The sequence below is a fragment of the Spea bombifrons genome, chromosome 3, assembly GCF_027358695.1.
Source record: "Spea bombifrons isolate aSpeBom1 chromosome 3, aSpeBom1.2.pri, whole genome shotgun sequence".
NCBI classification, from domain to species: Eukaryota; Metazoa; Chordata; class Amphibia; order Anura; family Pelobatidae; genus Spea; species Spea bombifrons.
Genome location: NC_071089.1, coordinates 113,261,079 through 113,274,892, shown reverse-complemented (window position 1 = coordinate 113,274,892; position 13,814 = coordinate 113,261,079). Strand labels below are relative to the sequence as shown.

Sequence of the window (13,814 nt, the reverse complement as noted above, 5' to 3'; positions counted from 1 at the left end):
TTCTAGAGACCACCAAATAATCAGGGAATACTAAGGGATCTCAACATGTAAAGCTTGGGGAGAGAAGAGAGAGATGTAATGGGAATTTAAACATGCGCAAGGTCTTTACCAAATTTGCGTTCTCCTTTCCTATGGCTGATGGTAGAACTCTAGACCTTTTTAGCGGCCATTAATGATTTGCCGAAGTACCTCCATTTACTCAGAACAATCATTTTTTGGCAGTGCTTAGGTTAGGTGGGGTAGTTGGCCATTACGGGTAGATGTGTGTTGCTGACCGCTCTCACTCTTACCCCATTACCAACAGATCCTGGAAAATACCCCCGAAACACACCCCGACTACAGTAACCTGCGATTTGCCCTGGAGAGGGCCGAGGAGCTGTGCTCGCAGGTCAATGAGGGTGTGAGGGAAAAGGAGAACTCGGAGAGGCTGGAGTGGATACAGACACACGTGCAATGTGAGGGCCTCACTGAGGTGAGAAAACCACCCCAGACGCGCTCGATCGAGGCCTGGGCAGCCGCAGACTTAGACTCCCATCATCCCCACCAACCAGCAGGCAGTCACTGAATTCCACCAGTATACAGTAATATAACCCCCAGCGCTGTATACAGTAATATAACCCCCAGCGCTGTATACAGTAATATAACCCCCAGCGCTGTATACAGTAATATAACCCCCAGCGCTGTATACAGTAATATAACCCCCAACGCTGTATACAGTAATATAACCCCCAGCGCTGTATACAGTAATATAACCCCCAGTGCTGTATACAGTAATATAACCCCCAGCGCTGTATACAGTAATATAACCCCCCAGTGCTGTATACAGTAATATAACCCCCAGCGCTGTATACAGTAATATAACCCCCAGCGCTGTATACAGTAATGTTAGAAAAATGCTTATGTTATCATAAATATTATTGCTGACAAAGACAGTAGAAAATGTCTAGTCTCTGATATATCACGAGTTGCGCCAACATATCTACTAAGAGGCGTAACCTGCTTAAAAAGTAACCAATCAGAATGATGCATGCTATTAGAAGCCGATAAGAAGTATAAGAAGTTATATAAACCATGTAATCCAAATATGTAATTAGACAACGCTTCGACTTTTGTTTGTTGTGTGCCTTGTCTCGATTATGCGCATGATCTAAAATAAAGAAAACTCTATAACCCCCAGCACTGTATACAGTAATATAACCCCCAGCGCTGTATACAGTAATAACCCCCAGCACTGTATACAGTAATATAACCTCCAACGCTGTATACAGTAATATAACCCCCGGCGCTGTATACAGTAATATAACCCCCCAGCGCTGTATACAGTAATATAACCCCCAGCGCTGTATACAGTAATAACCCCCCAGCGCTGTATATAGCCATTGCTGTCAGTCATGTGATATTTTGGGTGACTTTCCCGGCTCAAACACCACACTGAGCTGATGCTTTATGGCAATGCTAATGAAGTCCCTTCCTCCATAGTGTTACAAATGAAAATATATGCCTGAAAATATAATATACAGAAACTAGAATTTAAAAGAAACAAAAAAAACAGCATTTTTTTTTTTAAATGTATGTTACATCTGATACTAGTAATAATATTACGCTGATCCTAGGTTAAAAAAAATGTACTAAAAACTTTCATAAAACCTTGCCTTTGCTTAAAATAACATTTTACCTTTACTATCAAATTGTATATAATAGTAAATGTAAAAGACACAAATTTACTACCCGCTATGATACCAGAGCCTCATCTCTGCACGTTTGAGACCTCCACTCATAGACCTGTTCACCTTACTTCAAGCAGCAGATCATTTTCAACTCCCTGACCAACTGCCTGGGTCCTCGGAAACTTCTGCACAGCGGGAAAATGTACAAGACGAAGAGCAACAAGGAGCTCTACGGCTTCCTCTTCAACGACTTTCTGCTCCTGACCTACATGGTCAAACAGTTTGTGTCTTCGGGATCCGACAAGCTCTTCAGTCCCAAAACCACTTGCCAGTTCAAGATGTACAAAACGGTGAGGAGCACAAAAAAAAAGGGAGAACCCTAGCAAGGGTGCCGCGGGAGACCAATATCTCACTTTACAAGGATAATAATAAAACCAAGTGTAAAGCCCTACAAGATTCACATTAGTGGTTTTTGGAGTGGTGGGGTGGTTTGGGACTCGATGACCCCATCGTACCTCATTTTAAGGCTTCTGTTTGTCTTCTCAGCCAATCTTCCTCAATGAAGTTCTCGTGAAACTGCATAGTGACCCCTCTAGCGATGAGCCCGTCTTCCACATTTCCCACATTGACAGGGTCTACACGCTCAGGACGGACAACATCAATGAGAGGTAAACCCCATTATCTCCGTGCTTTCTTGCCTTTGTCAGTGGTGAACGGCTCGTGGTTGGTGTTTTCGGTTACTATATATCCGGGATATCTCCTGAATACCAATATATAGTGCATATATACATATATTTATAGTACCTATAGGACCTATGTGAGATTTCCTCCATCTTTTTGTCAGAACGGCTTGGGTCCAGAAGATAAAAGCTGCCTCTGAGCAATATCTGGACACAGAGAAGAAGAAGAGAGAGCGGGCCTACCAAGGTAATTAAACCTCCCTATAAAGGGTTAAATACATATTGGTGCCTGAGACTGGAGAACATCATTTTAACAATTAATTAACAATTAATTGTCTCATGAGTTGGGTGATTATTTCTCCCCGTTAAAGGACCGTTCCTTTGTAGTGGAAGATGGTTGCTGTGGTTACGTAGTCTCATGAGATTTAATAATAACCAAATCTGGGAAATTTCTTCCATGTCACTAAAACATCATCTTTAACATTATGATCAAAATTCTTAAACTTCATGCTAACTTTTCTTTTTCTTTTTGTTTTTTCTTTTTACCGATTCGCCCAAAGCACGATCTCAGAAGTCATCCGGGATTGGGAGGCTCATGGTTCAAGTGAATGAGGCTGCAGAGCTAAAAGCGTGTAAACCCAATGGTAAGAGGATTTCTACGAAATGGAAAACGATACAATAAATACAATAAAAACAAATGCATGTATTTCTGTTGGAAGTTTACAGATAATTGAATATTCAAGATCCAGGTGGGCAAGTTTGTAGTGTGTAAGCATGTGTTAGTGTGTGTAGCATGAGTGTGTATGTATAAATGTGTGTAGGTGTGTTAGTGTGTGTGTAAGAGTGTGTTAGTGTAAGAGTGTGTGTAAATATGTGTGCTAGTGTGTCACCAATCTGAGATATATTTTATTCCTCTGCAGGAAAGAGTAACCCATACTGTGAAGTGAGCATGGGCTCTCAGAGCTACACCACCCGCACGCTGACAGACACATTGAACCCCAAGTGGAACTTCACTTGCCAATTCTTCCTCAAGGACATCCACCAAGATGTTCTTTGCATCACAGTATTCGACAGAGACCAGTTTTCGCCGGATGGTAAGTCCTCCCAGGTTGGCTCTCTCTAAACATTGAAGCCTTGTACAGAATTGACTGCGCGGCGAAATCACAATCAGGTTTTCCTAAAAGTAACAACTTATGTTAAGGCTTAAGTCTCCGTAAATTACACATAAATGGACGGTCTATGAAGGGGACAAGAAATATGCCACATAAGACCATCTGTTCAGTGCATTTATATGAGCCCCGGGGATGTTCTGTCCATGAAGAACTAGATTGACAGTATGAATTGTGAAGGATCTCAGGGAACGATGCAAGACTCTTCCAGGTTGGAATTAGGAGAACTGAATTATGGAACGTAGAAGTTGCCAGGTGGACCTGGTGTCCAAGTGATATGAAAGTAACGTGTCAAGATCCACAAGGTGGTCATGGGTTGCATATCTTGTGTGAACTGTCCATGGCAGCGGAAGACACTGTGGGTGAAACGTCTCATGATGTCCAACCAGTCCTAGGGGTTCCCTATCAGTCAGAAGCTACAGCCGCGGACCTTATTACACCCTGTTTAGACTTATAGTTGTGGTTAGATCGCAAAGGCTGCATTGTGAGAAATTCTCATACTTTGTCCTTGGTTTTGTGTGTTTTGTTTTTTATTTCATCTGTTGTTTTTCTTACAGACTTCTTGGGTCGCACAGAAATCCCAGTAGCCAAAATCAGGAAGGAACAAGACAGCAAGGGCCCAACCACCAAACGTTTATTACTACACGAAGTGCCGACGGGAGAAGTCTGGGTGCGCTTTGACCTCCAGCTCTTCTAGCTAAAAAAAACAAACCCCACTACTTGACTGAACTCCTGTTCCAATATGCACTAGAACTGAAGATCCGGAACCCGCTCCGGTTTGCATGTCTCGTCTCCTGAGACGCCTACTCCTGGCCGACTGCATGATTCTCTGCTAACTGTCTATGCAATCCATCGTCACTACAGCCACGGTCGCAGTGCCTTTTACCGAGCAAGTGCTTTAGACTTTTACAAACAGAAATGATTTTAGAGGGTCAGCATTTTAATCTTTCTTACATTTATCTATATTTTTTTTTTTGGTGCCAGAGCAAGCAAACTAAAAAATAACACTGTTTATTAGGGTTGGTGCAAATGATATAAATATATATATATAATTCTATAATAATCCATAATATACACACGCGCTCATGGGAAATCAGATCATATATTCGGTTCCACAGAAACATCACCATCAGATTTTCTACGATTACAAGTCCTGTGAGTTTGTGTTTATTATGGATTATTATTTATTAGCTGCGCTGCGCCCAGGCGTTCCTGAATTAAGACAGTGTGGACACAAGTGGATTGTATGTATATACACATACATATATATGTGTATATATATATATATATATATATATACACACACACACATCCATACACCTATATATATACACACACACACACATCCATACACCTATATATATACACACACACACAAAACAAAGTGAGATATGTCAGATATTTCTTTTACTGAATAGCCTGGGTGGTAACAAATGCCGCAGTAGATATAGATGTACGGATCTAGAGAGCTCACATGAAATAAAGAAGACCACCAATGGCCGCCCCTGCTGCAGAACCTTTCATCAAGATGACCATCTTGATGAAGGTTCATTCACGCGGTCAACCCAAGGTGCAACTAACCCTACTGGAGGCATCGGCTTTCCTTTCTTTAATTCTCATTCTTGTTGGGGAACCTTTATCTCGATGGTCCATCTGGAGTTTGGTTTAAGTCCAGTGAGCTCTTTGGATCTTTTCCACCTATATATTGATACGTGTAAGACGTGTATCTTTCTCAGCCTGGTTGCCATATCACCGAGGGGTCTTTTGATGACCCCTGAATGTTTCCCTATGGGAAAAATAATTTATGACCTGATTTTAAGTGCATTCTTGATGTAAGGTTTTGTATTATATTAAAATGACAGAGAAATATATAGAGAGAGTACATTTAAGTGTCCCTTTGGGAAATATAACTGAAAAGCCAGTATGTTTAATATGGCAGGAATTTAAGGAGTAATTTCTAGATTTCTAATAAACATAATTAATGATTATAGGAATAGCTTATCAGAAGAATATGCTAATGCATACATGTATTCTTTGGTGTGCATGTATATAAAAGGTAAGATATTTATAAATAAAACTACTTCTATACATACTGTACTGTGGTTACATTTACATTATGCATAAAGAGCTACAAAGATGTATTAAAGCCTTTCTTTGAAGGGGGGGGTACTTTTTGGAAACCATGATGGTTGGACATTCAATGGATCATTAAATGGTGAACTGGTTCCCTGAATAAACCCCATTGTGGAAGATGAGGGGAGATTTGTCTGAGAACCCCAGTTCAGCTGGACATGTTGGGGGGGGGGCTTGGCTCCAGCCATCTTGTCATGAAGAATAGCATGGACTCCAAAGCACTCGCTGTCAGCGGGAGTAGCAGGAGACCATCGATGTTTCAGTACCATACGTGCAACTGGCTGCCAAAAAAACATAAAACATATAGACATTCAGTTTCCTGGGCTGCTACTAAAATTCAGCACATACTAATCGAACACCATTCAAAACCCCTATCTGCGGCATAAATATTGGGGGTTCCGTCACACTATAAGGCCGTGTATTACTTCCGCCACTGCGTCAAAGTACCCCAGGTCTCTGCTGCGGGTACTTTGTGGGGTCCCGAGCACTCAAGTTAATAATTACTCGTAAATAGAACAGAAGCAGGTACCGTCTGAGGACATATTGTTGGTGTAAATACAATATAATGGAAGCATGAGCATTTTTTTTTTTTTTAATCCAAATTCACTTATGGAAAAGCTTAGATGGCTTCTTTTGTCAAGAAAAGCACAGCACCCTTTCTTTTTAAGTGGGTTTTTATAATACTTTAATATGGCCAAGGGGCAAAACAATATATAGATTTTTTTTATATATATATAAAAATATCTGGTATTTACCCATTAAAATATCTGGGTGTGTGATGGGTTCACACCTTTCCTCCCATGTAACGTCTTAAAAAGAGGTTATTCTCCACCCTAAGTGATAAGTTACCAAATTTCAATTTTATACATGTGGATAGGCCTCACATTCAATAAATGAAATCGTGAGCACAATTATAAGAAAGGACTGAGCATTCAAAATAGTAATTATTTATTAAAAAATAATAAAAATTACAGAAATCCAAAATTAAACAGAGTATTACATAGAATGCCTATTAAAGCCTATATGCATAAAAAATAAACATACCAGTCAGTCTCGATATGAAGTCTAGCTTCAGTCTCTCGGTCTGCCCCAGATTATAAACAAAAATCTGCATATATATATATATATATATATATATATATATAAGGTTTTGTAACTAGACCTGCGTATCGCTACCTCAAAAAGAGTCAGAAATTTGGCCTGGACCCCATATTAATCCAGCTTGCCAACCCCTCGGTTGGCCAAACTCTCAAAGCCCACGTTTGTCCGTATTCCCTATAGTGATCTGATCATACATTTACCATCATAAATATTTACAGGCCTGGGCCTAGAGTTTTTAACATCCTATGTGAAATATGGGGTGATGCGTACCTATTAAGTTTCCCTTTTTATGGGGAATAGTGCATCTGTAATTATTTCCTTCGCTTTTTTGACCTCATTGTCAGGATTGTTTACTGGGGGGTATTTTATGGGTTGATGAAGCCAGTTAGTTTTCTGCTTGATTGCGTAGTGGATGCCTTGAAGGGTGGACAGTAGAGTTGGTAGCGGTGAACACGCAAGAGTAATGTTTTGGCCAAGTAGTTTGACATACTAGTGAACCTTTAGTGAATTTATTATCCCTTTTCTCCCTGTCACACATACAGCCCCTTTCTTTCACTTGTTCATTACCCATTTGAAACTCTCCATTCTATTAAACCTCCTCTACTTCCTTATCATTATCTTCTATGAGTATGAGTGAATGTTCATAGTAATTATAACATGTTTACAGGAGGTCACTCGGCCGTATGGTTGTGTGTAATAAAGTACAGAGGGGGCCTTTTCTTTCTTGGTCTTGAGATCAACCCCACACGTAAACATTGAGGTGATGAGGGTGCTATTGGTTATGGGTTCGGGGTCCAATGCTCTAAAATGTTTCAGCCATTGCTGGGTGACTTGACTGTCCAAAGTCTTCTGTGACAAGCGAAGTTTGATGTCCCCATTGCATGGTGTATTTTTTTTATATTTTTTTGGTAAAGTTTTGCTAAACTTTTTCGAACAGCGAGCAGAAGATGTACCACCAGCAGACGACACAGACATCTGGTTGTTCATAGATGCTACCAGCTCCATGGTGAGGTGCTGAGAGCGCTTTTGTTTAGGGTTTAGAGCTTTACCTTTCTTCAGCTTATGAAGGTTCTTCTGTAGACAACTTTTACTTGTGATGTTGGATGCCACAATCACACAACACATCAAGGAACAATAAAACAACCAGATACAGCTACTCCGGGCATGGATGCCTACATCAGAGATCGCTAGGGTCCTCGAGTCTGGCCAGTGGAACATCGAGGTCAGGTCTTGCATGTAACAGCGTTACGGGAGCTCTTCCCATTTGCCGTTAAGATTAAACTGTGAGGTGGGGTGTTGGCAAATACTCGCAACTTGGTAGTTACATCAGAAAACTCTTTGCGGGGCTGTCTCCCAAGGATCATAACTATCCGACGCCTTAACGGTATTCAACAGATTGGTTCGCTTATAATGTCCTCTGCTGCGGAAGGGCTTACCCTCCTGGAAGAAGGATCTCCCGGAGATGGAGTTAGACAGACTCGTTGAATTCCAAACTTCTAGTCTCTCGGTCATATAGCGAGATGAAGATTCTGTCCCCTGCATGCGTGTCTCCAAAGTTGTGTGTGGCCATAGAGTCTACAGCTGCGTCCCGTGTGCCATTCCCTTTATAAATGTTTTGTTATTACAGGTAGCCTTCTGCTTTAAGATTAATGACGAGCCAACAACTTAGTCTATAACGTTTATTAGATTTAGATTAGGAAAAAACAAATGTTCATTTACAGCTCGGTCTTCCAGTCTATGTTGGATTTCAGATGGGTTCCTCTCATTTTCTGCCTGTAATAAAGGAGTAATTAGCAGTAGCGGGAACCGACTGATTACAGCTTCAGCACCAGACATTCAACAAACGAAAGCAAATCATCCGTGTTATGACTGGAGCTACAAACAGATAAATATATTCTTAACTACACAATCTAATCAAAACAACAAACTGACCTAAACCTAAGCGGTATGCAGAGTTTGATATAAAATGCATCATTATTAAATGACAGAAAAGACTTTGATATTCATTTAAAGAACCACTGATTCCACCCAATCCATTCCAGATTTTTAATGTGTTAAATGTGTTAAAATGCAACATATTTTTCCAATTTTGCTCCCATTTGCTGATCATTTCTCCCGACGCTCACCTGCTTTTCTGCCGGACGTCACTCTCGATGTAGCTTACCGGAGCCTTCAGCCACTCGGCGCTGTTCACCTTCCTCCGATCGAACGGAATCTTTGGCAATTTTAGCTCATTTATCTCTTTAGCAGAATACAGTCTGCCTATGGAAGAAGACAGGCACGCGGCTCAGTTCTTGGTGATGATCTCGAATGTTATTTCCCAGTCTAAGAAATTTTCTTTATGTTTTCACAATAACCTTGTTGTGACAAAATTGGCTAAAATTATCATAAATGACGTGCGACTCTGCTTTTTAAGTTGTATTCACTTTACTTAATGAATCTTTTCACTGTGCATTACGGAGATCCAAGCCCCGAGGACTGAGCTGGCCCTGCACAATGCATGATTAAGAATGATTGACTGTAAGAAGACTCAAGAAATCCTCTCACTTTAACCTTGTATTATGCAGGGCCAGTATTTTATCTTTTACGGTTTTCGTCTGTCCAAGAACGTTGGAACTGGTAATAGCTACCTGTCTCACAGCGGAGCACAACCCTCTCCTCTTCTATTCTCTTCTGAAACGGGTACAGAAGGGGATCTGAAAACGGCGGGGTGGTCACCTGCATGAATCATAAAAACAGATTAACGGAAAGACACAAAACCTTTATAAAATACATCAACCCCACAGCTAGGACTTATCTTCATTATCTTACAAACCGGTATAATACAACAGCAGGACGTCATAACTAAACAGCGGCAAAGTTCAAGACATAATGACAAAGTGGAGCCAAGTGACTCTGCAGAGCGTTTCACAGCAAAATGCCCAACATTTTATTTTCTCTGAAACTATATTTTCTTCATATTTTTGATTTTGTTAATTATTTCCATACAGTAACTCTGTGTTTGGTACGTGGCAGGGTTAGCAGTATCACACAGTGTCGCCCGGTAAACCATTCTTACCTTCAGATAGCTCTTGTCAAGCTGGTGGCTAAAAGGGTCATACTCCGAGGGATCATAATCTCCCATAAACGCGCGACCCTTTGAGAAGTTAAAAAATAAAGATAAATGTTAACGGAGCAACATACAGAACCACAGCATCTCATTAACGGCTACCATTAAAATAACAGACCCATTACATGGTCTCACCCAATATAGGTGGGCAAAGACTAAATGCTCATCAGGGCCTAATGGGATGAATGGCACACCAAGGGTTAAATTCCAAGACCAGTTCAAACCGCAAAGTTTATAACACACATATATATATATATATATATATATATATATATATATATATATATATATATATATATATATATATATATATATATACATACATACACACTAGTCAGGGGGCCTCCCAATTCAGCAATATGGAGGACACAACTACCCCCCCCCCCCGCCACTATACCTTTTTATTGCAGTATTTCAAGTACTGTTCGTGGAGATTTCGCCTTCTCTTCTCGATGTCCTCACTTGACTGACTATCGATGTAATTCTCGATGGTTTTCTGTAACGGTTTTGAAACCCGATGGGTCCACTCCTTATGCTGAATCTCCTTCTGTCGCAGGGCGATGTGGTCCGCCTGCCTCAGGTGTTCATCCATTTTCTGGTTAAAGATGAAAGACGCATGTAATAGAAATCAGCTTTGATATTCCAGCCATTGCAATGCTATCAATACCAACATTGCAAGAGGTGCAGCCTAAACTAAGGCTTTACTATGCATCATGAAGTGCTTTGCCTGCTAGAATGGCTGAGATGGCCCTAATGCATAGTTAAATACTGCGTTCTCTTGAACTCTATGTCACAGGCTGACCCATGCAAAATTCGGAGCTCTCGATTAGGGATTCGTGAAAATTCGAATGGACCGGACTATGGAAATATACAGAGAGAAAACACTAAATAGAGAAGTATGTTATTATCTTTAATCACCGGTATCCAGGAAGCAGCCAGAATTAACAGTGGGGCACAGAGAGACCCTGGAACTAGAAAGATGATGCGTGGGAAAGGTATATAAATGAGTATATATCTGACACGCATAGGTGGAGCTGCAAGCTTTTCTGTCTTCCTGGGTAATTGTGAAATCATAAAAACCAAGAAGGCACTGATGAGGCGAGAGCGTCCGACCGCATGTCTGTCTTCTCAACCTTCTCCGCTTTGCTGCCACCTAGTGGCACCTGAGTGCAGGGAGCCCAGTCATGTTTACAAGCGACCATGTGATAAGCCTTTTAAAGAGACATAAAGTGGAGTTTCAGCTCCCTCAGCCCCTATATGTTGGTTTGGCTCCGACTATTCAGGGTTAGCTTAGTCTACACGAAGAGGACGAGAATTCTGGAATGGCTAGATCTCTTTGTGAATACCAAACAAGCTACAAATCTTTTTCTTAGCCAATAGATATCTATAGTAAAGCTTTCCAAAGCCATCTTAGGCCTAGTTACGGGGGAGAACAGGAAATTATATCATAACCCGGAACCTACTGGGAACACTTGAGCCAGAAAAACAGATAAATCTAACAACTGAGCAGATAGGTGAGGGAAGGGCTGAAGGGGGAGAGAGAGATGAGAGAAAAGGTGGAAGTGGAGGAAAAAGGGAGAAACTGTCCCAGGAGACCCCTCATCAATGGATATTCATTAATGAGGGGTCCCCTGCAATGATATCATTGCAGGGAACCCCTCATTGATACATTTCATACCTCCCTGAAGTGATTCTCCTTTTCCAACATAGACCGAACCATTTCATTGACTCCATCACTTGTTTCATCAGCAAGCGCCTGGGAAAATACAATGTGAAAACAAGATATGGGATTTATTATAAATGGCAAAAGTGATCCAGTTACCATAGCAACAGTAACACCAAGGGGGCTGTTCCTGAAGATTTCGCTTCCCGCAGATCATTCTAGGTTTGGGAAGATGTATTGTGTTCTTTTAGGGACAGGAGCGGCTGGTTTGTACATCTTCACAACAAATCAACTGAGAAGTCAAATGTACAACCGCAGCTCGTTTTTTTTACCTGGGTCAAAAGTCTGTCTGTTAGCCAGTTCCTGGTCCTCCATTCAGATTTGTTGGACGGACTCCCAGCAACCTGACTTTTTGAAGATATTTTTGTAAGCGTAAATATTTTAGGTGTCATCCCCTGGAAGACAAGATATATCGTGATCAGACAGAAAGAAACCATGGAGATTAGTCTTCTGGGCATCAGCTTCCCAGCGGCTGTTCATCTACAACCTTTTCATGAATGATAGGATTGGTTGTCCAATACACAAGTCCTAGGGATTACGCCCCAACCTCAAGGACCAGTATTAGAGCTCTCTATTTCCGTGATGTTACCGTAGTAGACTCTGGGTCGGACAGTAGCTCCTTGCGAAGCTCCTCGTTGTGATGAGCGATACGCCCGTCCTTCACTCGTCCTCTGCGACGCATCGGCATCTTACATGGAGAAAGAGTTCCAAAGGACTTAATACTAAAGTATTCTTAGAAGTAAAATGAAGAAACTATCTGACATCTTACTATGGCATGGAGCATCCTCAACCGATGTCACCACCAGTTCAGACCATCATATCCAGAGACGCCGCTCAACAACACTGCCCTGAGAGACCTTGAGCAGATGCTGGATTTAGGAGCTCCTTACTGTTGGGTATGGGGGCTTCTATAATGTGCCGTGTTGTATTCGACCGAGGGGGTAACTTTCAAGAAATCCAACCAATTATCACTTATTGTTTTATATAGCGCCATCATATTCCATAGTGCTGTACTATGTCATTAATTATGCAAGACCAGCTTGGCCCTTCTTGTTGGAGAAGATCACAATGTAGACCCTTAATAAGAGGAAACTGACATGGGTCAGCTGACAAAATTAACCTAAATCATATCATTTGCCCGTTTTATTTTTGTGTCATATTAGCCGCCACGCAGGGGATTTCTACATTCCGTGTATTAGGGCTGAAACAACGAATCGATTTAATCAATTATAATCGATAATGAAAATCGTTGCTCGTTCGATGACTTGGACCGGGTACAGCGCACACTACTCCTTTAATTTAACGTTTAACTTACTTTAGGCAGATGCCGCATCAGAGCTGGGTGGAGAAGACGTGCCAGACTGCTGCAGGGTACACATTAACTCCTTCCCAGCCTTACGTCTCATCCGGTCCCCGCACCCCAGTTACCATCATACTACCCCCGAGTCCCCCGGTCCCCTCATTAGTGTATATATAGTTTATATATATTTGTTCTGCTTTTTAGAAATGTTTAGCAGCGTAATGTTAACGTAAAGTTTTTATTCTGCTGTTTGTTTATCACACTCTGTTCATTAAATTATTTTAATTAAATGAAAAAAATTGCATTTTTTTCCCTTCAATTATTCAATAAAATAAATCGGCCAACAGAACAATTATGAAAATAATGTTTAGTTGCAGCCCTACTCTGCATGCAGGTTCTATCACTGTTACGGATTCAAAAGCTGTTACATTTGGGAAAATAAGAGGAAATTGTATTAAACTGGGGCCGTTTTGACACTTTATATGCGGCTGTTTTGTCAACATACACTTTCAATCTTTAGCGTAAAAAGATGGATCCGAGAGGTCTGCCTTGAAATCAGGTTGCCGCAGAAATATTTGTACAGTACAAAACGCCGAACAGATGTTCAGGGACTATAACAACTATATGATAACAAAATATTTGTTAATAATAATAAACAAATGATAGGATGGGAGCCTTAAGTTGCACTTAAAGTGTCACCTGTTTTCAAGCAGGGATATCAGTAAGTGAAGGGGTAACAGGAAGAAGAATAGGCGACTCTGCCCCCTGTCTCCATTATATATACATTGATCAGTATGTTATATGCCCTTTCAGGGGCAGTAGATGGGCTCACCAGGTCTAGATCTGCTCTGGATCACAGGTCACTGCAGTCTGGAACCCGAATCGCTAGAACGCAGACCTCCCTGTGATAGTTCGTATCATTAAGAAACTCC

At 41.1% G+C, this 13,814-nt stretch overlaps 2 protein-coding genes across 3 annotated transcripts in view; one reads left to right on the top strand and one right to left on the bottom strand.

Moving 5' to 3' along the window:
* ITSN2 (intersectin 2) overlaps positions 1 to 4,551 on the top strand; it is a 45,420-nt gene extending 40,869 nt beyond the window's left edge. Inside the window, exons 33-39 of the mRNA XM_053458584.1 lie at positions 305 to 472; positions 1,805 to 2,017; positions 2,214 to 2,335; positions 2,512 to 2,594; positions 2,908 to 2,991; positions 3,268 to 3,441; positions 4,074 to 4,551. Coding sequence (XP_053314559.1) covers positions 305 to 472; positions 1,805 to 2,017; positions 2,214 to 2,335; positions 2,512 to 2,594; positions 2,908 to 2,991; positions 3,268 to 3,441; positions 4,074 to 4,213 — 984 coding nt within the window. The 3' untranslated portion in view covers positions 4,214 to 4,551. The remainder of the gene's footprint in view (positions 1 to 304; positions 473 to 1,804; positions 2,018 to 2,213; positions 2,336 to 2,511; positions 2,595 to 2,907; positions 2,992 to 3,267; positions 3,442 to 4,073) is intronic.
* Positions 4,552 to 8,415: 3,864 nt separating this feature from the next.
* LOC128483637 (protein FAM228B-like) lies at positions 8,416 to 13,767 on the bottom strand. Of its 2 annotated transcripts, XM_053459890.1 has the most exons (9): positions 13,715 to 13,767; positions 12,172 to 12,314; positions 11,855 to 11,977; positions 11,538 to 11,615; positions 10,257 to 10,454; positions 9,809 to 9,886; positions 9,381 to 9,468; positions 8,877 to 9,012; positions 8,416 to 8,523 (listed from the first exon to the last, which is right to left on the bottom strand). In XM_053459890.1, the coding sequence occupies exons 2-9, from the start codon at positions 12,268 to 12,270 to the stop codon at positions 8,466 to 8,468; spliced, it is 858 nt and encodes a 285-aa protein (XP_053315865.1). In that variant the 5' UTR covers positions 12,271 to 12,314; positions 13,715 to 13,767; the 3' UTR covers positions 8,416 to 8,465. The 2 variants fall into 2 exon arrangements, with proteins under 2 accessions (XP_053315865.1, XP_053315864.1); XM_053459889.1 differs by lacking the exon at positions 13,715 to 13,767 and having other exon boundaries at positions 12,172 to 12,368.
* Positions 13,768 to 13,814: the final 47 nt, after the last annotated feature.

Coding starts and splice junctions, on each gene's coding strand:
- LOC128483637 (XM_053459890.1), bottom strand. CDS start 12,270: ATGCCGATGCGTCGCAGAGGACGAGTGAAGGACGGGCGTATCGCTCAT. Junction 11,616..11,854: donor CAGACAGACTTTTGACCCAG/GTAAAAAAAACG, acceptor GTATTTTCCCAG/GCGCTTGCTGATGAAACAAG. Junction 8,524..8,876: donor GACGTCCGGCAGAAAAGCAG/GTGAGCGTCGGG, acceptor CCTTTATTACAG/GCAGAAAATGAGAGGAACCC.